The 26,048-nt window shown below is 41.6% G+C and overlaps 1 protein-coding gene across 1 annotated transcript in view; it reads right to left on the minus strand.

Moving 5' to 3' along the window:
• CNTNAP5 (contactin associated protein family member 5) overlaps nt 1-26,048 on the minus strand; it is a 414,335-nt gene that overhangs the window by 114,311 nt on the left and 273,976 nt on the right. Inside the window, exon 12 of the mRNA XM_084643956.1 lies at nt 19,370-19,489. Coding sequence (XP_084500082.1) covers nt 19,370-19,489 — 120 coding nt within the window. The remainder of the gene's footprint in view (nt 1-19,369; nt 19,490-26,048) is intronic.

Consider the following 26,048-nt stretch of genomic DNA (forward strand, 5'->3'; position numbering starts at 1 on the left):
TGCAGTTGATTCCTTTTTTACTATGAAGAGAGAATGACCCTGCCCACCTATATGTTCTAATAAGGTAAACTGTAAAAAAGAAATAGCCAGTTTTAATCCTTTGTAAACATTACAAGTTTTCACTCTAGCATGGAATCCAATTATTTGCAGAAGTGTATGCATGGCAACAGAAAGAGGAGAGGAGATGGTTGTAAAGAAAGTGAGGGAGAGAATGAAGACTTAAAAAAAAATCTCACATAAGCAGAAAACCCTAGGAGGGTGGTGAATTTGGTGTTTTATAAAATGATCTTACCAACATGGGACTGATCTGCAAAAGGGGAATAACTGGCTAAGTGGGAGTACTACTGAAAAAAGATCTTGGGGGTTATAGTGGATCACAAACTGACTATGAGCCAACAATGTGATGCAGTTGTGAAAAAAGGCGTACAGCATTCTGGGGTGCATTAACAGAAGTGTAAGACAAGGGAAGTCATTGTCCCACTCTACTCAGCACTGGTGAGGCCTCAGCTGGAGTATTGGTGTCAAGTTTTGGGTGCCACCCTTAAAGAAAGAAGAAGACAAATTGGAGAGAGTCCAGAGGAGAGCAATAAATATGGTAAAAAGTTAGAAAACCTGACCTATTAGCAAAGGTGAAAAAACTGGGCACATTTACACTGAAGAAGAGTCATCTGAGGGCCGGGGGGGGGACTTCATAACAGACTTCAAATAAATTAAGGGCTGTTGTAAAGAGGACTGATCAATTGTTCTCCATGTCCACTGAAGGTAGGACAAAAAGCAACATGCTTAATCTGAAGCAAGACAGATTTAGGTTAGACATTAGGAAAAAAAAATTCTAGCTATAAGGATAGTTAGGAACTGAAATAGGCTTCTAAGTAAGTTTGTGGAATTCCCACGATTGGCTGTTTTTAAGAACAGGTTAGTCAAACACCTGTCAAGGAGGGACTAGGTTTACTTGGTCCTACCTCAGTGCCGGGTGCTGGATTAGATGACCTCTCCAGGTTCCTTCCAGCCCTACCCTATATACTTTCCAAGATTCATAGAATTCTAAGGCCAGAAGCTCCAATAAGATGATCTAGTCTGATTTCCTGCATCACACAGACTGTACATTTACAACCAGTAATTTGTGCATGAAATCCAACAACTTGTGGCCACTAGATGCTCTGGTGATTGGGGGCGCTATACATTCCACTAAATTGGTGGATTGGGTAGAGGTCTAGTAAGTGTACAAGTAACTGAATGGATGCTTTTTACCCCTTTTGCCTGAATATTATCGGCATGGAGACACTTGGATGACAGTTAGAAAGTGTCAGGAGTTTATGTACAGCAAGCCTGCTCATCCACTAGATTAACACCCAGGTAGTTTACAAGTGCAGGTGGGCCCCATTGAGCTGCCGGATTGGCTAAGCCACCCGGTTGACTCAGGGGAGTAGCAGACCTGCTCTTAAGATCACCAGCAGCTGCACACTCGCTGCTGAAAGCATTCGCCCATGACTGGGACAGCTCCCGTGCCCGCTTCTTCCCAGCCTTGCTCCAGTCCTGCCCCAGCCTCCCTGCACGCCAGGTAACTCGGTTCTGACCTTGGGCTCTGATTTCGGACTTTCGCTCTGACCTCTGGCATCTGGCTTCTGACTCCAGTTCTGCCCCAGGGCTCAGACTCCCCATTCCGGCCTCCAGCTGTGACCCTTGGTTCTGGCTACTGACTCCAGCTCAGACCATTAGGCATTACCTCCACATCCCACTCCCTAACAGAAGGTCAACTCCAAGAACTGATTTCAAGTATCGAAGAAAATACCCTTCCAATGCCTTTACAGCAAGATCCTCAAGACCTGAAAGTCTAAGAGTTTGAGATCAATAATTTGCGCATCCATTCAGAATGTTATGATCAGTTCTATGAAGATGGAGAGAGAGAGTTTGTTTATACATCTATAATTCAATTCAGAGTTTCTGAGAGAATCAGGGATGTTACTTTCAGAGCCTGGGGGCTGAATTAGAACATTAATAATCAAAATATTGGTGTAATGTTTAATATGTGAAACACAGCTCAGAGCTGGAAAAATTATTACAAATTTAAGTACTTTACAGAACTCACCCCTAATGCTTGCAAGTAAGGCATGCAACACATTGCCCTAAGTCCTCATCACGTGCCTGCTATGCATCTCAAAGCAGTAATCCATGTCAGCCAGAGTCCCTCCGTTTTTCTTCCACATTCCCAAGAATTAACACCACATGGGAGGGATTTTCAAAAGCTCTCAGCACTGGCCTAACTCTGCTGCCATTGAAGTCTGTGGGAGTTTTGCTGCTGACTTCACTGGGGACACAGATATGCAAATATTGAGCATCTATGAAGTAGAGCCGGTTGGGAATTTTTCAACAAAATGATTTTTTGCCGGAAAATGTCAAATCAACAAAACTGAAACTCTTTCCAGGGATGTACAGGGTTAGACAAAACTTTCTTTGAAAAACGTTTCCTAGATCCAGGAATGTCAAGGTGAGGGCAGGGGATAAGGGGGGAGAGAAACAGAGAGAGACCCCAGAATAGCCAATAGCTTTGTGGGTAGGGCATTCAGACCAAGCAAAGATTAGAACCCAAATCTCCTACATCCTAGTCGGATGCCCTAACTATCAGGCTATTCGCTACTCTTGGAGGGAAGGAGGAAATCTCTCTCTCTCTCTCTCTCTCTCTCTCATTTTTCACTGAAAAACTTTGAATGAAACAGTTCCATCCTAAAGTGGAATGGGAAAGATTTCCAAACTCTCAGAAACATTCATGGGATCAGAAAACCATTTCCCATCCAGCTTTAACTTGAAAATCCCACTCTAAATTCAATAACCATTCCCGCCGCACTGCTGGTGAACTCACTGTTGAGCCAGTAGAACAGGACAAAACTAACTGGCTGATGAAGACGTTGATGGGATGGAAACATTAGTCAACTGCTACATGATAGTAATAAAACCAATGTGCACCGGAGTGGCAATACTGCCCTTCAGGAAGTGCAATAAAACGCACTAATTAGCACTAATTGGCTAACCATACTTGGCTTTCAGAGTTTTGTGTTATTACATATAGAAGTGCATTGTGTGGGTAACTGATATAACCAGACACAAGATCAAAGATTAACAGAATTAAATTAAAAGTTTAGGAAAAACTTCCTTAAAAGATGAGAGGGGTTAGAACTATGAAACGGCCTCCCCGGGGTATGTCGGAAATCCTATCAACTGAAACATTTAAAACGGGTCTGGACAAAGCATTAGCAAATGTAGCATAGGGAGCAAACCTGCACTGATAGGTGGATTGCACTGATGACCTGACAGATCTTTCTCATCTTCCTCTGTGATTGCTCATTAATTCTCATCAGGATTGTTATTACAGTTGTTCTTAGCTATTCCCCGAGGATCTGAACTTTAATGTGACATGCCTTCTCTTCTCCCCACTGGAGCCTGTGGAGATGACACGTTTACTACAGGTTTTCTGTCACCGGCTTTGAGTGGAAAAAGCATATGGGTTTGCTGTCAGTCTCTGACATAACTGTATTTTAGAGAGGTTGAAGTGAAGTAGCTCTGGGAACGGAGGAAGGAAGGAGATGGGGATAGACAGAAATTTATACTAACTTTTAAGAAGTTTTTTAATCCACTAAATGCACCTTCTCCTATGCTCAGTACTTTACCAACGGGAAGTCAAGCCTGGCTGTGCCACTTCAAAGATCCTTGTTGATTTCTGCTCTTTGAGAGATATTCCATTGTTTGCAATATTGTAGCTGAGTTGGTCCCAGGATATTAGAGTGAAAAGGTTGAGGAGGAAATATCTTTTATTGGATGAACTTGAACAGACCTCGGGCCAATAAAAGATATTACCTCGCCCACCTTGTCTATTTGAGATACAGGTATTTGTTACTCTGTATATCACTAACACTACTCATAAAATACACAGCCTTGGCACATTACAGTGATAACAGAACAAGCTCACCAAGCAGCAACTTTATATAGGAATGGGCGCAAATCACCACTTTCTTCACCCCAATCCCAACAGCTACATTTCCTTCTCTTGCTCACCTGCTGTATATTTATGAGCTGGTGACCAACCATTTGAGGCAGACCACAGCATAGGTTTTATATAGTCTCAATTTTTCTCTCTCTCTTTTTGCTCTTGCTTTTACAAAAACAGTGAAAAGAGGAATCAGAAAAGGCTTTAAAAGGTTGTCATCGGTCTTGTCCTTATCTTGTGCACACCCGACTGAAGGAACCTGAACCTGTCTGTCCTCTGGCAGAGAGGTGCATGCTGATTGGGAGATGACTAGGGTCCCCATTTGAGATAGTGTGAGAGATAAGTTCTCTTAGCACACCTAGCGGAGAGAACAGGGAAAGGATATGTTCTAGGGTTACTCTGGTCTTCCTGGTACTGGCTCCTGATCAGCCAGTCATCCAGGCATGAGCAGACATTAATTCCCTGTTTCCTTACATGTGCCACCCCTACTGCCAGGCACTTGTTGAAGACTCTCGATGCCATGCAGAATCTAAGGGCAAAAGCCTGTATTGATATGGGTTGGGCCCCACTGTGAATCTTAGAGACTTCCTGTCAGCAGAGTGGTTAGCTATATGGAAATTCACATACTCTAAGTCCAGACCCACAAACCAGTCTTGAGCTTGGAGCAATGGGATGATGAGGGGCAAGGTTTACTATCCTGAACCTGAGATGGCATATGTATTTGTCGAGTCTCCTCAGGTCTAGAATAGGATAAAGACCCCTTGTCTTCTTCAGAAAAAAAGGAAATATGGGAGTAGAAGCCCTTTCCCTTGTATTCATGGGTTACTGCCTCTATAGCTCCCAGAAGGAACAATGAAGCTTCTACTGTTTGTAGTAGGCTTTTGTGAGAAGGGTCCCTGAAGAGAGTTGGGGAAGGGGGTGAATAGGGAGCAAAGAAAGGATGGGATGGTATAGCTGCAGGTGAAAATGTCCAGCCTTAATCTTCAACCATGCCCAATGGAATAGGGTGAGCGGGCTTCTGAAGGATGTAGTCCACAGACTACCTGTGATGCAACTCGAGTGTCTCCTCAAATCTGACACGCTGAAGGAGCACTGTGCACCACTGAGGTTGAGGGAGCTTGTTGTCCTGTGCCTTACCTCAGGATTTTGTTGGCCTGGTATTCACGTTTTCTGTGGTAAGATGGCATATGCTGCCTTTGCTGATGTTGTGGTTGAGGAAGGTATGGTTTAAAGTAGGTTGGAGAGGCATAAATTCCTATAGCATAGTTGCTTTGGAATCTTTCAGCAAGTGTAGGGTACTGTGAGTTATCTTGTTGAACAGTTCCTAGCCTGTGAAAGCAAGTCCTTAATCATGACTTGTACTTCAGAAGGGATGTCCAAAGCTTTGAACTATGATGCTCGTTGCATGGTCAATGCAGTAGCCATAGACCTGGCAGTGACGTCCAATGTATTCACTGTCTTTTGCCACCAGCTGGCCTTCTTTTAAGATTCTTTTGCGCTCCTCTTTACTCTCACAGGGGAGTTTATTAACAAAGGATGTTAGTCCGTCAAATGTTAGAAAGTCTATTTAGACAACCAGGCTGGCAGTTGGCCACTCACAGTCAGAGTGATGCAGATGAGCATGGATTTCTCTCAAACAGTTCTGAATATCTGGGGTCCTTGTCCATTGGTGTGTCCTTGACTGAGCACAATTTCTCTTTTACAAAGGAGACACTAGGAATCCAGAGTTAGGTTTCATATAAAAGTAGTCAAACCACGAAGGGGTACCCGGTACCTTTTCTCAATGAACTTCACTGTTGCTGTTATAATTGCTGGCATCTGTCACAGAGCTCTCACTGAGTCTAAAAGTCCCTCATTGATGGTGAAGGAGATCCTAGCAGTGCCAGAAGCTATTAAGTATCAAATAACTTGTGGTATGCTCAAAACATTCACAGTTTTTTGGAGGAATTAGCAAACGCTAGAATACAGACAGACAGACGAGACACCACTAGGTTATACAGAGGACTTCATCATCCAGAATTACCAATGGAGATGCTTTCACTGGCAGAAAATGCATACATAAAACATAATTAAAATAATCTATTAAAGTAATTGAGTGATCGGGGAAGTGTGGTGATGCTTGACGTCTTTGAATAAAGTTGGAGAAAATTAAAGGAGACATTGATGGACATGAATGGTTGGTGTCTTACTCAAACTGTTAGACCTGGCAAACAGATATTTTCTTTATTTTTGGGTTAAGAGTTCACTGCTTATCCTAGTCACCATTTCAAAGTGTCCAAACAACAAACTCAATGACCCATCCAGATTACAAGGAACACAGAATATGTCACTTACAACAGAGCAGGTTTCATGCTATCTCATGCTCTCCTCCCTCTCATTTCACATCCTGCAGTAGAGTGCAGAGTGGATTACGCTATTCTAATACTTGCTACTCGAACACTTCTCCAGCGTCTCTGTTAATTTTTGCACAGTAAGCTTTATTTTTTAAAGGGTGCTATCCTGCATAGGTATAAATTTGCAAACATGCCCAGATAAAGTACTGCCTGCCTATAACAAAAGCTATGGGTGTGGTGTGAATTACCTTGACCAATTTCAATTAATGTTCATTCTGAAACCTATTGATGACATTTTCAGAGCCACATTTTCAAAGACAGAGGTCTTTCAAAGACAGAGGTCCTAGCTTCCTGGTGGCACAGCTCTGCAGAGACCCAGGACTCAGCCTTTTGAAAGGTGGCCATTAATACTGAGACTGGAGTTTATTTCTTTGTAGGTTTTTTTTCTTCTTTATGAGAAACATTCAATTATTGAGTGATTGTGAGTATACACTAAGCATAGTACTGCTGTTTCTACCACCCATCGTATTTGTGATCCTTAAGGTAAGTAAATTCTCTATTTAAAAAAAACACACACACACAGAAGATCATTATCACTTTAATGTCCTTATTGTGTTTTTTTTCTACATTGACTTTAATTAATAAGCTCTCCCTGGGCTGTTGTGAGTTTACAAAGAGAATGAGAAAGCAGATTTTTAAGCAAAGGTTGCTGTTTCACCCCCCTCCCTCACAATGCTCTTGGGGTTATTTAATTTATTACTCTCTTGGTCAAATTTCGAATCAGGCTCAAATACTGTAGCTAAAAGGCAGCAAAAGCACTTCTAGATGGCAGCCAAATCTCCCACCGAAGAACCCAGAAGATTTAAATTCAGTCTTTGAAAGCAGATTTCCTAAAGGCTTGTTAGTTCGTTCCAAAATGCAAAAGTGACAATGCTTTAATTTCAGGGTAATGCTACAGCTTTATGACTTAGCAGTTTTATTTAAGGGTACAATTTACTAGGATATTATGGTGTCTGTAGTCAGTCCTGGCAGATAGTTTTACAGCACAGGACTTGAGCACTCACAGCACATTGCAGACCCTCAGTCTAGCTTCACCAATACCTCCATCATCCTGCTGGAACCCTCCCTGTTGCCTTTGACTGCACACAAATTAAATTGGGGGGTGGGTGGGAGGAGGAGGAGGAATTAGAGCAGCTGGAAAACTGTTTTTCAATGAGTTCTGTATTGTTTAATTCACATTTTTATTCTTCATCTGGAAATTTTGCTGTAGCCCACATTTCACCCATGGAACCAAATCACTCCTCTGTGATTTAGGAGGTTTGTCACAAAACAAGATTATTCAGACTGATTAAATTGCCAACAAGCCAAACAGACGGTAAATGCTACACGAGCAAAAGAAGAATTGCTCTGAGAGCTCATAGGATGTATTTGTTTTGTGGTGCCCTACACAGAATGCCAAATCTTGTCCTTAAAGCTGCCTCTACCACTACAAGAGCAACATGTGCCCTCCTGAGAAGAAGCTCTGGTCCTCCCTTAGTGCACTACTTTTAGCTGTGGCAGCAGTTAAGCAAGTAAATATATATTCCCCAGTGGACATAAAAAGGCAGTTTCTTAAAGGCTTAACAGCCCTAGTTCATTAAACTTTAAAATATAAATGTCAAAGCCACCACTTAACCAACATGTTATTTTTCTAGCTTTCCCTGCTGGCTCCCAAGATATGTGGGCTTGTGAAGCTCTCTCCATTCTCGGCCTCCCACTACTTTCTCATTCATTTGGTGACACTTCAAGCAGCATTTAAACTCCTCAATGCATCTCCAAGGAAACAATTCTGCGTGGGTTCCAATCCCACCACCAGGCCTTGGGCTGACCCTACTCTCTGATCATACTAACAATATAGTACCTGGGGCCTTATTCTATTAGGGGATGCAATGAGCTACACCACATTCAAGAGGCTTAATCTCTCCCAGAGTTGGCCAGCAGGCTCCAGGAATTTGCACCCACCCAGACTGGTATAGATTGCCCTTCCCAATGCGGTGACTCTGTTCCTTGGGACAATGCAAGGGGAGGTGAGGTTTCTTGCACAACTGTGCATAATCTTGCCATTATAGAAATGTCATTCTGAGACACAGAGGTGTCACACCATCATCATTCCAGCCTATTTCTTGGTGAGTGTTCATCAGGACGTTTCCTGGGATAATCCCATGTAAATACCATTGATGGTCAATGGGACTTTAGCTCCTGAGTGATTCAATTCCTTTTGAAAATGAGGCTCCTAAATCAGATAAGTGTCACAACGCCAGCACAGCAACACCTTAATATCTTACAAATGTGAAGCTAACTGAGTATATTAAGCATACATGGAATCATGCAAGCGGAGAGCTGGTTATAACTCTGCACCAGCTAGAAATTGCAAGATGGCTGGTGACAGCTCAAAAACTTTGATATACAAACTAGTACAAATATTTAAGCTTTTTCCTTTCAATAAAATTCTGGAGTATTTAACTAGAATCCAAAGTAAAAGTTTAAAAATTGCCAAAATCTGGAGCACCCTGGAAAATGTCAGATTAAAGTATGGGCCAGGTCAGATAAACACTCACATAAAAAAGAATCTGACACATCAGAAAAGGGCAGACAAATAAACAGTGACACGTTTTTAAAGTGCTTGTACACAAATGCTAGAAGTCTAAATAATAAGATAGATGAACTAGAGTGCCTTGTGTTAAAGGAGGATATTGATATAATAGGCATCACAGAAACCTGATGGAGTGAGGACAATCAATGGGACACAATTATTCCGGGGTACAAAATATATTGGAAGGACAGAACAGGTTATGCGGGGGAGCGGCGGGAAATGGCATTATATGCGAAAGAAAATGTAGGACCAAATGAAGTAAAAATCTTAAATGAATCCACATGTTCCATAGAATCTCTATGGATAGTAATTCCATGCTCTAATAAGAATAACACAGTAGGGATCTATTATCGACCACCTGACCAGGACAGTGATAGTGACGATGAAATGCTCAGGGAGATTAGAGAGGCTACCAAAATAAAGAACTCAACAATAGCGGGGGATTTCAATTATCCCCAGACCGACGGGGCACGTGTCACCTCAGGATGAAATGCAGAGACAACATTTCTCAATACTTGAAATGGCTGCTTCTTGGAACAGCTGGTAGAGGAACCCACAAGGCGAGAGGCAACTCTCGATCTAGTCCTGAGTGGAGCACAGGATCTGGTTCAAGGGGTAACTATAAGAGGACCGCTTGGAAATAGTGACCATAATATAATAACATTTAACATTCCTGTGAAATGTTACATTCCTGTGAAAGAACACCTCAACAGCCCAACACTGTGGCATTTAATTTCAGAAAGGGGAACTATGAAAAAATGAGGAGGTTAGTTACACAGAATTTAAAAGGTACCGTGACGAGAGTGAAATCCCTGCAAGCTGCATGGGCACGTTTCAAAGACACCATAATAGAGGCCCACTTAAATGTATACCCCAAATTAAAAAAACTACAGTAAAAGAACGAAAAGAGAGTCACCATGGCCTAACAACCATGTAAAAGAAGCAGTGAGAGATAAAAAGACATCTTTTAAAAAGTGGAAGTCAAATCCTAGTGAGGTAAATAAAAAGGAGCATAAAAACTGCCAAATTAGGTGTAAAAATGTAATCAGAAAAGCCAAAAAGGAGTTTGAAGAACAGACAGTCAAAACCTCAAAAGGTAATAACAAAATGTTTTTTAAGTACATCAGAAGCAGGAAGCCTGCTAAACTACCAGTGGGAGCCCTGAACGATCGAGATACAAAAGGAGCACTTAAAGATGATAAAGTCATTGCAGAGAAACTAAATGAATTCTTTGCTTCAGTCTTCAAGGCTGAGGATGTTAGGGAGATTCCCCAACCTGAGCCGTCTTTCGTAGGTGACAAATCTGAGGAATTGTCACAGATTGAAGTGTCACTAGAGGAGGTTTTGGAATTAATTGAGAAACTTAACAGGAACAAGTCACCGGGACCACATGGCATTCACCCAAGAGTTCTGAAAAAACTCCAGTGTGAAATTGTGGAACTATTAACTATGGTTTGTAACCTGTCCTTTCAATCAGCTACTGTACCCAATGACTGGAAGATAGCTAATGTAACACCAATATTTAAAAAGGGCTCCAGAGGTGATCCCGGCAATTACAGACCGGTAAGTCTAACGTCAGTACCGGGCAAATAAGCTGAAACAATAGTAAAGAATAAAATTGTCAGACACATAGAAGAACAAATTGTTGCGCAAAAGTCAACATGGTTTCTGTAAAGGGAGATCATGTCTTATTAATCTCTTAGAGTTCTTTGAAGGGGTCAACAAACATGTGGACAAGGGGGATCCAGTGGACCTAGTGCACTTAGATTTCCAGAAAGCCTTTGACAAGGTCCCTCACCAAACGCTCTTATGTAAATTAAGTTGTCATGGGATAAGAGGGAAGCTCCTTTCATGGATTGAGAACTGGTTAAAAGACCGGGAACAAAGGGTAGGAATAAATGGTAGATTTTCAGAATGGAGACGGGTAACTAGTGGTGTTCCCCAAGGGTCAGTCCTAGGACCAATCCTATTCAACTTATTCATAAATGATCTGGAGAAAGGGGTAAGCAGTGAGGTGGCAAAGTTTGCAGATGATACTAAACTGCTCAAGATAGTTAAGACCAAAGCAGACTGTGAAGAACTTCAAAAAGATCTCACAAAACTAAGTGATTGGGCAACAAAATGGCAAATGAAATTTAATGTGGACCATGTAAAGTAATGCACATTGGAAAACAATAACCCCAACTATATGATGGTGGCTAATTTAGCTACAACTAATCAGGAAAGAGATCTTGGAGTCATCGTGGATAGTTCTCTGAAGATGTCCATGCAGTGCGCAGTGGCAGTCAAAAAAGCGAACAGGATGTTAGAAATCATTAAAAAAGGGATAGAGAATACAGTGGAGAATATCTTATTGCCCTTATATAAATCCATTGTATGCCCACATCTTGAATACTGTGTTCAGATGTGGTCCCCTCATCTCAAAAAAGATATACTGGCATTAGAAAAGGTTCAGAGAAGGGCAATTAAATGATTAGGGGTTTGGAACAGGTCCCACTGAGGAGAGATTAAAGAGGCTAGGACTTTTCAGCTTGGAAAAGAGGAGACTAAGGGGGCATATGATACAGGTACATAAAATCATGAGTGGTGTGGAGAAAGTGAATAAGGAAAAGTTATTTACTTGTTCCCATAATATAAGAACTGGGGGTCACCAAATGAAATTAATGGGCAGCAGGTTTAAAACAAATAAAATGAAGTTCTTCTTCACACAGCGCACAGTTAACCTGTGGAACTCCTTGCCTGATGAGGTTGAGAAGGCTAGGACTATAACAGGGTTTAAAAGAGAACTGGATAAATTCATGGAGGTTAAGTCCATTAATGGCTATTAGCCAGGATGGGTAAGGAATGGTGTCCCTAGCCTCTGTTTGTCAGAGGGTGGAGATGGATGGCAGGAGAGAGATCACTTGATCACTACCTGTTAGGTTCACTCCCTCTGGGGCACCTGGCATTGGCCACTGTCGGCAGACAGGATACTGGGCTGGATGGACCTTTGGTCTGACCCAGTATGTCCATTCTTATGTTCTTATGTCTGAGAGATATGTTGCAAATCTCTTTAAAATGCCTTGACAAAGAAAGGTACTCAATAAAGACCAAGGACTTTAGGCTCATAGTCTTGGCCCATCGACATCAATGTGAATTAGATCAAACTCTTAGGCTATGTCTACATTGCAATCAGCAGGAATGATTGCAGCTCATGTAGGTATTCCCAAGCTAGCTTTCATCAAGCTGGGGTACTAAAAATATCAGCAAAGCCACAGCAACACGGGCTAGCTGCCCAAGTACGTACCTCAGGTCCCGAGTGGACTTGTACTCAAAAATCCCAAAGTTAGATAAAGAGTCTTAGGATTTAATAAGAGTTTTGCCCTTGACTTCTAAGGTCCAGTCTCTATTTAAACAGTATTTAACTGATTATATAGTGTCCTGTCTCTATTTAAATAGTATTTAAATTAATTATAAATTAGTAACATTAACAAAAATTTTGTAAAGAGTGGGGACAAAGCAAATGGGAGTGCCCACAACTAACTTGGTCCCTAATAGGATGTCATTTAAACCATTCAAGCGAACAATGTACCGTGCAATATTTAGCTTCTAATGACACAAAAGTGTTTAATTTAGGCAATGGGTGTATTTGTGTGGTAACCACTAAAAACCGTGTACTTAAAAAAAAGTATAACAAAAAAGGCCAAATTAATTTATGTAAATGTAATATAACAAAGGTCATTATTAATACAATTATTTACCGAGGTCTTCTATTTTAAAGAAAAGTTGTTTAAAAAACAAAAAATGTAAACTGGTCCTTTAATTTAAAAATACATTAAAAACAATAAAAAAATAATAAGAGCAAAAACAAAAAATCAGGCAATATGCAAAATATGTATCTAAGTCTGCTCAGCTAAAAAACAAACACTTTAATTCGCAATGGTCAAGTATTAAAATTTTTAAAACATGGCAATTTCTTATTGGTACAATATTTTTTAAAAATGGTCTCCCAGTGTCACAGCTCTTCTAAATTTAATGCTACATCCTATTGTCATATTGTTTGTATTAATAATTTTGTTAACCTTTATTATGCTATGTTTATACTGCCAAATAAAAACAACAACAAAAAGTTTTGAAGCAAGTAATATATAAAATTAAATTGCTTGCAAAATTATAAAGTGATACAATAATTAATGGCATTTATCATGTATCAAGAGGGGGGAATGTTGGGATTATATATATATATATAGTGAGTCATATATCCATGTAATACATTATAGGTCATTAAGGCCTGGTATGAATTATGCATGCTTAACATGAATACGTATGTTGCAAATTAGCAACCAAAGCAAGAACTTACGGTCAAGGACTATTAAGATTGTTTTTGCACAAATACTTTTATGTTCCGAGAAAAACATGGAAAATCGTCAGAGAAGGAAACAACACCAGCTGGACGGATAAAAAATTGTATAAAAATTGGAGAGAATGGCACACCTATGATCACGGCAGCCCACCCAGGATTGTCTCTTTGGGATTGTGTGGGTAGAAGGCTTAGTAAACAAAGGCAAAGAACCAAGGACGCAACGGAATGAACTATAAATGGTTGCCTATGATTTCTGCAAATCGGAGTCATTTATTAATCCAAAGTCTTGTGTAAATAAATGTGCTTCCAGCATCTTCTGATCTTATAATTGAAAGAAATCTTGACTGCCATCGGAACCATTCTGACCTTTGGAATCTGGCATAGTATGTTTGGGGTGTAAATGTAAAGTAAGTAGTGTTTGTTTTGTAATCAATAAAAATCATTTAAAGTGTTATATGCCTCTCTTGTGGGTTTAACACAATGAGGTAGACGCAGGTGATAAAAATCAATGGGAGTAGTATGTGACTACTAAAGTTATACATGTGCTTAAGTGCTTTGATAGTCTGAGCCCTTATTTTCTGCATGTAATTGGATACATAGCACACAGGGGGTGCAGGTAAACGATTTGGTTCAAAGTGTAATAAAAGTGTCGAGCACAGCAGGAATTATGGGGAAAAAAGATTAGGAGTGATTTTATAAATCGCAAGGGTCACTGTGACGGTTTAGATGTCTGATTATCCATTTCCTGCAGCAATTTTTACAATCCCTGCTTGTGACTGTAGCTTAAATACAATTTCTATGCAGTATTCTGAAAGATGGAAAATGAAAATTTTCTTTGGCTCTACAAGATAGCAGATATTTGCATTTCAAGTTCAGATTTCAATGTACAAAAAGGGAAATGTTCAGCCTACGGACAAGGACCACTTCTTATTCTCTGACACAAGGTTCCTTTATGGGAGTTTTCCAAACAAATTTCAGACTAGCAGTAAGAGCCACGGAAAAGGACGGACATCTTCCCTAAGCATTGATCTTGTCATACCAACTTCTAAGTGTTATTGATTTGATGGCCCAGGATCTGTGTACAACAAAACTGCAGAACTAAAGAAATAGAGGAGGGGTATCAGTAAGAGCCACGGAAAAGGACGGACATCTTCCCTAAGCATTGATCTTGTCATACCAACTTCTAAGTGTTATTGATTTGATGGCCCAGGATCTGTGTACAACAAAACTGCAGAACTAAAGAAATAGAGGAGGGGTATCATGCTGTGCATCGTAACCAAATCTTTCAGAGACTGAGGTTAAAATGTATTCCCTAGGAGGTGTGAAGAGGTCATTTTAAACACTCTCCATTACAGAGGAGCAATACAAGTACATAAATGTGGGTTGCATGTCTTTAGACTTAGTGCTGGAGGGTGTGATGAAATACACAAGACAGATCAATAGACTTCAAGCAGGAAGAGAAAGAGAGCAAGCTTCAGAGGACCATAACCAATGCTTCACCAGTTCAGACCAGTGCAAGAGAATTTAGTAATAGGCAATTATTGAATGACCTGCCTACAGGGGACATCTCTCTCTCTCGCACACACACACAATCTAATTCAACTGTAGATGTTCTCATTGTTAATCATGAAATTCTCTTTAAATCCTGCTCTGCTTTAAGCTTAATGATATTCAGGGCAATGAGTTCCATGGGTTAGTTATGTGTTGCATGAAAGTATTTCCTCTTTTACCAGTATTAAGTGTGTTGCCTTTCAGTGTCATTAAATGTCTCTTTGGTATTGAATTCTGCAAAAGTGCAGATGGAAGCACCTGATTTACCTCCCCTACATCACTGATTTCTATATGCCCCCTCTTATACATCTCCTGTCTAAACCCAACATTCCCAGTCTTTCCAGCCTTGCTTTGCATAGAAGTCTTTCTGTGACTCGTTAGGTTTGTCTCTGAATACCTTCTATTCCAACAATGTCTTTTTTTTTTTTTTTGACAGTAACTAGAAATAAACACAACCTTCAAGATGAGGCCAATATAAAGTACCCCAGAGTCTTCTCTGTTCTTGACTAACCTAAAGAATAGTTTGTCATCTGCAATTTGTCACCACACTGTTCAGCCATTTTTCCAGATCATTAATTAATATAATGAACAACAATGGTTACACAAGGCATCGTGAGACACTCCACCACTAACTTCTTGCCATGTTGAAAACAGAACATATATTCTGTCTTCTTTCTCAGATGCACACAGACAGACACACATTCTATGCTTTCTTCAGAATTTTTGTTCAGTGCCAAGGTGATTCACTGCATAGAAATAACTAAAATTAGATAGATTATCATGTATACTAATTAATAACACATTGGTACCTTTCCAGGTCTAGATCCCACACAAACTGGGTGTTTTAATTAGATACCATCATTTGGAAAAGCAATTCAGTCCCAGTTAATAACTGACTAAGGCCATTGTCACGATCTGATCTAATAGGAATAAATGCATTTAGTTGTAGTCATTGCTGATTGTTATCTACATACTTAGGATAAATTCTGCTCTCAAAGCCTCATGGCAGAGTTCATCTCAGATGATTTGCCTCTCCTCACTGAAATCCCCGCTTCAAAATGTCACATCCATTGCAATGCAAAGTACTTCGTTCATAACACTACTGCGAATACAGGCCACATGTTATTCCTTTATCTGGATTTTCCATTGCTTTGTGTCACCCCTAAATCTCTCAGACTAACTCTTTGGGGCATGAGTTGTACACCTATTCTCAGCACTACACTATCAACAACAACAAACAACTAGTTGCACAAAAAGAGGGGAGGTTTTATGGTTAGGTAACTAGCTAATCTGGGGTCAATTCCCAGCTCTGCCTTGCTCTCCCTTGGTGACTGTAAACAAGTCATTTTCTCTCTGTGCTTCAGTCTCCCATCTGTAAAATGGGAGAATGATAGAGTTGGCTGGAAAATGGTTTTATTTCCCCGTCAAAAAAATTAAACTTTTTGGGGAAAACCAAAACCCAAAAGTTTTACAATTTTCAGCAACCAATTTTTGTAAACATTAAGAGAAAGAAAATCAGCTTTGAGATTTTTGGCTTTCCACCAAAAAATCCAATGTTTTCAAAGAAAACACAGACATACACTCTCTCTCGTTTGCCTTGGTGACATAGATTGTAAATTCTTTGGAGCAGGAATTATTACTCCCTCTGTGTATGCACAATGCCTAGTACAATGGGGTCCCATCTGGATGAATGCCTACGTGCTATTTGTAGCCTTTTTTATTTAAATTTACTTTAGTACCTTTGTATTAAACTACCAAGGATTTAGCTCCTGTTGCTACAGTTCCAAGCTCAAAAAAGTGAAAATCACCTTTGGTGCTTTTCTCAAATTTGGAAACTCCAGGAACACACGAAGATTAAGGATAGTGACCGCAGACACAATCACAAGTACAAAGTCTTATCTGTACTACTACAAGTTTAATTAAAGCAATAATTAAGGTTACAATTATCAATGAATATATAAATCCTACAAAAATACATGCAACGACAGGCTGCAGTCATACTCACATTCTCAAAGGTATTCTAGGATCTCTCAACACATGAGTATCAATAGAGGAACGGTCCTTGCTGGGGTTTCCCGTGGAGTTGTCCCTTGGGATCTTCCCTTTTTTACCCCACCAGACAACCTCTTTTATATCATTGTTCTGACCACATCTAATAACTTATGCACATGCATGAGTGTTTCAATGCTCTTTTCCTCATCTGTACTTCCACACTCTAAGAATATTGTTTTGCATAGGTTGTTTTCTTAGTTTCCCTTATTCTTATCAGCATTTTTGCACAATATGTAACGTGTGGTCAGGACAGAACACTCCATGAGGTTATAATCAGGTATACAATGGTTTTGGACAATACACTGCAGTCTATTGCAATCTAGTTTTCCATAACATAACCTATTGGCACAATTTCTACAGTAATCTTGTGACCTTATTGGCTTAGGGTTATTCCTAGGTCACCCACTCATGTCAAGCATTCTTAAGCCTATGACCTAGTCTGGCTGAGCTAAAATCTTAGAGGTCTCAGCCTGTAGGCCTTGCATTCTAGCCGGGCTTTACTTATATGCCTAATACACACTCATCACTCCTAAATACTTGTCAACCTTATACTTCGATAATCTTACAATTTATATCTATTTAGCATACATGTATTATATATGAATTGAGCATAACACCAAATAACACAATGATAAGTGGATGATAAAATGAACTAATTGGCTATGTACTGTGATGTAAACATATAGTAATAATAAATATTAATATTAATTATGGCTCCATATTGGAGTCTAAAAAACACCATGCTGACGAGAAGATGGAACTCTGCCTTAATACTTGAGATTCAACAACTGTTGAACAGACACTTCTAATTAAATATTTGTTACACTTGAATAAAATCATACTTAATCATTAACTGGTGTGTGTTTAATTAACATGTAATGATTGCCCATTTACATCACCATGACAATTTAATTTGAGACACTAAGTATGAGTTGATTGAGGAAGCAATGTAAAGGCTCATGGTGTGCCCTGGGTGCTCTGGATTGAATCTGGAGGGGATGTGCGGCTGGCTAACGTAGCCACAGTTACCAGCCGAGCAGAGGGTATGGCATGGTCCCCTATCTGTACCTGGCCAGTAAAAGTAACCAGTGGAGAGTGGGGAAGGGCAGGGTAATAGCCCCTGTTACTTCCCCTTTTCAGTCAGCTGTGGTCCTCGGCTATATTTTCACTTATCTCTGAACAGAGTGAAAGGAGGAAGAGAACTCGTCTCTAAGTTTTAGGGCCAAAATCTGCTCTCAGACAAGCACATGCAGCTCTCCAAGTGAATTGCACTCAGATCTCTAAGGGGAGATTTTACTGAGCTTCTCCTTTGTGAGTTGCATTTCATTTTAAACTATGGGACAACAACTTGAAGCGTCATAACCAAAAGACTGTCTTTCTAAGTTCCTATCTTAGCTCCCATCTATGTAATATTTGAGCTGCTCCTAAGTGTAAGAAGTTACAAATAATCTCTCTCGTTTTCTTCTCTGGCGGTATGAGGCAGGCTTAGAGGGGTTGGTTTCTATTTTTTTAAATGATTATTGAATATAAGAAAGCACTGGTGTCAGTGAGGGTATTGTGGCAGAAAAGCTTGGACAAAGAAGCGAGCTTTGAGATTAGCTCAGTGCAATGAGGTTAGTGGTCAATTCCTGTTTCACTAGGCTGTGAGCTCTACAGTGCTGGCCCAGTTCCAGAGAAGGTTCCATCTCCCGCAGTCATGAGTCTTTCCATAATGGTAGACAGTGTCATTGTTCCAACATAATGAGGCTCTTATGAGATGTCATGGTCACAGAGCGAGTTTCCCGCACACTGACTACCAATCAGCTCATCCTAACCTGAAAAGTACCACCTCTCTTTAGTGAGAGAAAGGATGTCCTGTTAATTTCTGTACTAATTAAGGTCCTCATTCTGCAAACCCTTATGTGAGTTGTCTCTCTGATTGTCAGTGGGGCTACTTGAGTAAGGAGTACTGTATGCTTTGGGTACAGACTGCACACAGTGCTGAAGTATACGTAGTGGACTTTCTACCTAACTAATTATTTCTCTCATAACTGAGTTGAACCTTACAATAAGAAGCTATTATATAAGTGGAGCAAAGAAACAGTTAAGTTAAGAAACAGATCTGGGTTTCTTGTTTATGAGATCTCATAAAAATAATACTGAGGGTGAACTAAAAATCAGGATATTTATGAAAAATGCAATAACATCCTCTCACTAAGTACAATTTGTTCTTTTAGCCATAGCAAAGGCCTGCATATCTGTTCCACCCTGAGTGGCAGGAATCATACAGGCTTGGATTGTACTGCTAGCTGATATTAACCAGTGGGAATCCTTCTAAATTTAACGTTCATCACAAAAACTACAAATCTGCTGCCTTTTTTTCCCCACCATCAAAATATCCACAACTCTGAGGTTCTCTTAACAATACAAAGAGAAAACATTTATTATAAGACATTTAGAGCCAATGTTAAACATTGCCGGCAATGCAGTATCCTTACCCGTAATATTGCAGTAAACCTGGAATGGTCCAAGTGGTCCACTTCCATCGGAATCAATATGGAAGAAACCAGACGTCTTCCCTTTGTGACGATAGGCTTCACACGATTGCTCGTAGATGGCTGCAATACAGAGAGAGATGTATTACTTCAGAGATACAGTGAGGGCACTGGTAGGCATGCAGGTATCCGCAATTATAACGATCGTCAGTGTCATTATTTATCCCCTTGATTTACTGCTGGCTTGTATTTCTGTCCCCAGTTCAGGAAACAGGAGTTAAACACATGCTTGAGTGCTTTCCTGGATAGAGACGGATCTAAGCATGTGCTCTGCTGACTTGGGGCCTCAAACAATGTTAAGCTGGTATTTTCCTGACGAGGTTAATTAAATGTTTTAAAGGACTGATATAAAATTAGGTATGTGCCATTGTCCAACTGAAGGGATGTAGCACGCACTGGAGAGCAATAATCTACATATGACTTACAACATGGACACCCCTGGAAGCCTGGACAATCTGGGCCATAGCAGTTCCATGCCTTCCCTGGAGTAGATGGTGGGTTCCCTATTGAAAGGGGAGCCCAGAGCTTCTTTCAGTGTCTACCACCCTAGAGGAAATGACAAACAGTCTATCTCTGCCAGGAAGACAAGGGTTCAGGGCTACTCAGAGAGATTGTCACCCTATTTTTATATATCACACTCATGTTTTCTCCATGTATAAATCTTCCTGTGCTGAAGGATACATGCCCAGAGAAAGCTTCAATACATATAAATTCAAGGGGTATATAATACTAGCTGGGACTATCACTGAAGAGCAATAAGAACGTGGTAAAAACTGCCCAAGGGTAAAAACAGTTCTTTTGATTATACACGTCTTCAAACTTCAGGTAAGATATGACAATCTCAATAGCTTAATTTATCCCTTGGGCACTATATTACCGCTAATATTGACCCTAGGTCCATTAAGAGTCATATATGCACATATGTTTTTGTCTACATACACACACACACTTTCAAATAGTTAATGCTTTCACTTCTGGCAGAGATACTTGGCAAATAGCCTCCTTCAGAACTGATGCTAACATGTCCCCACACAGCAAGCAGATTTTAACAGCAGCTGGTGGCTTTCTTGGCATGTAGGAGAATGCATTAGTCCATACAATTCCTATTACAGGTCAAGTGTGGCAAGACCTAAAATGGCAAGAGACCCAAAATGTGGGATACAACCAAAAGAGGTGCTGGAAGGGATAATGGTATTGATCTTTTTTTTGTATATCATACATGATGATGCGATAGCTTCCAGCTGACTAATTCACATTTTGTGACATCATTAATTTACAATAATGAGAGACACCCCTCATAATCCACATGCCATGGAGACAGAGGAAATCCCTCAGGAGAGACGGCTAAGTGGTGAATGCATGAAGATCTTCCAACTGGAATTTTGAGTGTCTATGCTCGCCTTCCCACTGTAAGAGGAATTGATTCTACTTCCATGTAAACTGCTACCAAATTACATTGATCTGAGTTTACTAACCGTAACTGTTTGTTTATTGTTGTTTAACTAATTCCTAAAACTCAGCCAGACTTGGCAGATGGATCAAGACTTTTTCCTCCCTACAAGACACACATATCTGGGAGATACGGTAGTTCTGAAAATGCAAGTGAACACAGCAACATAGGGCCTTGCAATGAATAAGCTCATTAGCAATAACGGTAGCAGAACACAGAGTAATATACTTGAGTATCATCTTCGGCTGCTGCAAGGTCAAATCTCTATTTTTCTTGCCCTTTGATTTTATGTGTACATTTAACAGCTATTCACACACAAATACACACCACTATTCAGCGATACAGCATGCATATAGACTGAGAGGCACACAGGGGAATTTGGAAGTATCCCATTTGTTAGGTTCTACAAATTTCTTCCTAAGTCCCATCCACTTGTCAGCCATCAGAGCTGTACAGTTAAATTAGAGATACTATACTGTTTGTAGTGTTGATGTTGTAAATAAAGCTTTGCTGTTCATAGTGTCTTTCATCCAGAAGAATCTCAAGGAGCATTACAGAGTGAATCTAAAAAAAAAAATCATGCCCCCCCCACTTCAAAAAGGCAGCCCCTTCTGGTGTGGAACAGAGCAGCAATTCTGTACTAGGAAGATCACACAGCTGCTATATATAGAGAGAGAAGAATTGTTTTCTCCAATGGATGATGCTTCAGAAGGAACGATTTTAAATAGCCAGAATGGAATTCTGGACAGGGCACGAGGGCTGATGCTGCTACTATTTCAAAAATGCTGAGAGACTTAACAGCCATTAAGTGATCAGGTCCCTGTTTTAACGTCTGCTAAGAACGCAGCACCTCCGGGCATGGTCCCAGGGGGACTCAGAGAAAAATGTGCCCACTAGGGGACTGGGGTGTAGGGGGTCTGGCCTAGCGGTAACAGTTGGTTGGGGTCCAAACATCAGGGGCAATAGTTGGAGGGGAGGGTTGGAGGAATTGCTAGAGCTGGGTTCAATAAGCAAGAGTCAAGTAAAAGCCAGGCTGGGTTGGGGACTGGAGATCAGCGGTAGTACCAGGCTAGAAACAGGCAGCGGGAATCAGGGTCCGAGTCAGGCCAGAGTCGGAGACCTGAGACCAGAGATAGCACCAAGCTAGAGTCAGGAGTCAAGAGTCAGGATCAGGCTGGGATCACAGACCAGAGATCAGGATGCAAAGTGAGGTCTGGAGTCACAAGTGGCCTGAAGTCTCTATCATTGCCCAGACAAGTTCCTGGGGCACCTTGCAGGGTTAAATAGCGTGGTTGGCCAATCAGAGGGACACAGGGTACTGTCATTCTGGCTCCCTTGGACAGTACTTCCTGCGGTGACTATTCTCCAAGGTGCTCCCTAGATATAGCTGTGCCTGGCGTCCCACTCGCACTGTGGAAATATTGGCCATCCCAGACTTTGCAGGCCCAGGTTCTAGTCCCCACATCCTCATATTATCCACCATCTTAAGGGGTGCTCTTCCTCTGAGTGGATGCTGGGCCTCATTTATCCAAGGGGTCTTGATGAAATCCTTTTACTAGAACAGAGGCATGAACATGGGCAATGGATTCCAAGGAGCATTCTTTAGGACCCTAGCCCTCTCAGTCAATGAGATAGTACAGTCTCCCCCACTACAGTCTAGAGTCCAGGATAGCGTGGACTATATATTCCTCCTTCCCTTGGACCTGGACTGGTGAGGGTGGCTGTTGCGACCCACCAGGAGAGGGATCCTCTGCGTAAGGCTTCAAGAGGGATATCTTGAAAACAGGATGTACCCTAAGAGATTGAGAGACCTGCAATTTGAATGTGATGGGGTTGATTTGCTGACAAATCTGGAAGGGCCCACGTAACTGGTTGTCTAACTTGCAGGAAGGCCTGTTTGTATGGAGGAGTTTTGAGGCAAGCCAGACAATTTGACCAACCATGATAGCTGGGGATTTCACGATAGCTGGGCAATTTTGCATATTGCTTGTCTGTTTTTGCGTCTTCTAGGTGACCCTTAAGCTCCTCCTGGATATGGTGAATTTGTTGGATCTAGTCAGCAGCTGCTGGGTTTGAAGAGGCGACTAACAAGGACAGCTGAAAACCATAGTTTTCAAATAAGGGACTCTGCCCTATGGAGGCACGGTCAGTGTTATTGTATGAGAACTTGGCATAAGGAAGGAGGGATAACCAGTTATCTCAATGGTATAGGTATTGCTCTAACACTTGGTTCACCCTCTCCATCTGCCCATCTGTTTGGGGATGGTACATGGAGGAGGTAAAAGTACAAACATCCATTAGCAGGACCACTTCAAGGCAAAAGCTTGAGACAAACTGGAGGCCTTGGTTCAAGGTGACATGTTTCGAAGCCCATGAAGACAGACAAATGAAGCACTAGGAGTCACACCATTGTGTCAGCAGAGGGCAGGTTATTACAGGGGACGAAGTGCACAATTTTGGTCAGTTGGTCTACAACTGTAAAGACCACTGTGTGACCACAAGAGTCAGGGAGTTCCACTATGAAGTCCCTGGTGATGGAGACCCAGTGTCTAGGCTGGGTCTCCAGGGGTACTAGGGCATTGAGGGGCTTAGCACAGGGCATCTTGGTGTGAGCACACTGGTCATAAGTGTTACCCTAGTCCAAGTTGTCCAGCCAAAGGAGTGTCATGGCAGAGAAGCAGCTCTTCTAGCCAGGGAGGAGCACTGGAATGTATATGCACCCATCAAGGTAGATGATCCCACCCTGTATGGAGCATTGCATTTTGGTTCTGGCTCTCGCTTGCTCAGACTAAGTTAATGGGTCAGCCTTCGAAGAAGATCAGATAAGATCAAGAAGGCCTTGGTTAATCTTAGCACTAAGGAAGTTGTGAGCTTTTAGGAGATAGGGTCATTCTTGGGTAGGGTCCTTGACCTCTCGGTAGTATTTCCCCTTTCAGGATAGGGTGTCTGCTTTCCTATTCCTGGGCAACAGGTGATTAGAAAATTCAACTGAGAGAAGGATAATGTCTTTGGTTCAAGGCTTGAACATTCCATAGATATTCAAGGTTCTTATGGTCATCAAAAGACTTGCACTGGGTATCGGGATCCCTTGAGGTTATGGCACCACTCTTTAAAGGCTGGTTCAATTGAAAGTATTTCCTTATGTACTATCTCATAATTCCATTTGGCAGTGCTGAATTTTTGGGAGTAGGCAGCACAGGGGTGCAACATCTGCTGTGGACCATGCCTCTGACAGAGTATGGACCCATTTCTATGGGGAAGTTGTAGTCCAAGTGTGGAGGTAGCATCTCTGCATTTTTCTTTTAAAAAATGTCCACATAATCCCAATACTTTTCATGGAATGAGGAATCAGACTTGGAAGTGACTCCTTCTAGCTAACCATCACCATCTGGAGTTCACCCGCAGGTGTTCTACCTTCTGATCAGTTGCAGGATCCCAGAACCAAAGAATTGAAGCTGGCTGCATGCAGGCAGACCCTTCAGCAGTATTCACAAGGGAAGTTGATACTCTTTTATTTCTAGGAGATGCAAGGGTCATGCTGCTCCAGCCAGAAGATGGAGAGAATTAGGGGTAAGTGTGGAGAATGGATCACACTGAAATGTAGCAAAAAGAAAAGGAGTACTTGTGGCACCTTAGAGACTAACCAATTTATTTGAGCATGAGCTTTCGTGAGCTACAGCTCACTTCATGTAGCATTTCCCAATGACCCTGGATTATAGCCTCTAGGAGTATGGTTTCCTGTGTTAGTAGCCCCGAGGACAGGAGGGACCCATTATTCATCTCTATGAGGACTGATATAGGCTTTAAACAGTGGGAGATTTGTAGAGCTTGAGCGGCTTTAGTATCTATAAAGTTATCAGTAGTCCTAAAGTTGATCAGGGCCCACTGAGAGGGAAACTGGTTTGGCCACATCCATGGTACATAACTTTATTCATACTTGGAAGTGTGGGGAGGACCTATTTGTCCCCGATCAGTTTTTTTCTTGAGGGTTGGGGGTAGTTACGGAATATAGTGCCCTAGTGGTGCACAGGTTGCCCCCCCATATGGCTTGGGCTTGCTTGTTTCCCGATTCCTTGCAGGTCAAGGTTCACAACAGGTGATGGCATGTCCAGGTGCACCGTAATAAAAGCAGAGGTTATTGTGCTTTCACTGTTCCTTTTCTTCCAGGGTCAAGCAACAGTGGCCCAGATCAACTGCATCAGTTCATGATTGAGCCCTGCGGTTTTTGGTGTAAAGAATTGGCAAAATGGTGGCAGGGTGCCTCTCCTCACATCCTTTTGCTCATGCATCCAGATGCTGATGCAGAGAGACAAGTCAATGAAAGCATCCCAGTGGGTTAGGTCTCAATGCAGGATAGCTCCTCCTTTACTTCCTCACTAAGTTCACACCAAAAATTATGCATTTGGGCTACCTTGTTCCACTCAATGTCAGCTGCAGTTCAATGGAACCGCGCAGCATACAGGCAGCCGGGCCTTGTCCTTGCTGGAACCTTTCTAGTGCAGCTTCTGCTAAGCAAGTGAGGTGACGGTTGTCAAAAATTGCAGAAAATGCTTATAGGAAGGTGTTCCTGTCTATTAACTCTGGGCTGTCCTGCCCCAGCAGGGGAGAGGCCCAATTCAGTATTTCTCCAGCTAGCAAACTGATCACTCTGCCCTGGTCAATGGGGTATATTCAAAGGTGGAGCAGGAAGAGGAGACAGTATTGGTTCAGGAATCTCCTGACCTTCTGGCAGTTCCCATCACAACATTCAGGTATTGCAGGTCCCTCTTCAGTGGGCAGTGGACCAACCTGAGCCCAGAGCACGGAATACTCTTCTTGGGACTATGCTAGCTGCAGTGTCTGGTTTTCTGCTAGGAGCTACGCCACTTGAGACCGCAGCAGATGGTTCTCAGTATGGAGTTGTGTGACCTGATCCTGAAGATCTGGTACCTCATGGGGTCTAGTGGGTATACCCGCCCTTCCCAAATCCCTTTTAAGGGGCTCCCACGGAGGAGGTCAGAAGTGAGTTTGGACAAATTGTAAAGGACAGGGGCACAGGCAGTCTCTCCTAGTGGTCACAGTTGGGCTGTGAGTCCACATGTCAGAGACGGTAGTTGGTGAACAGGGGCAGAGGAATCACTTGAGCCAGGTTCAGTAAGCAAGTGTCAGTGACTGGACATCAGAGGAAGTACT

This window comes from Lepidochelys olivacea (assembly GCF_965140295.1).
Source record: "Lepidochelys olivacea isolate rLepOli2 genome assembly, chromosome: 11".
NCBI lineage: Eukaryota > Metazoa > Chordata > Testudines > Cheloniidae > Lepidochelys > Lepidochelys olivacea.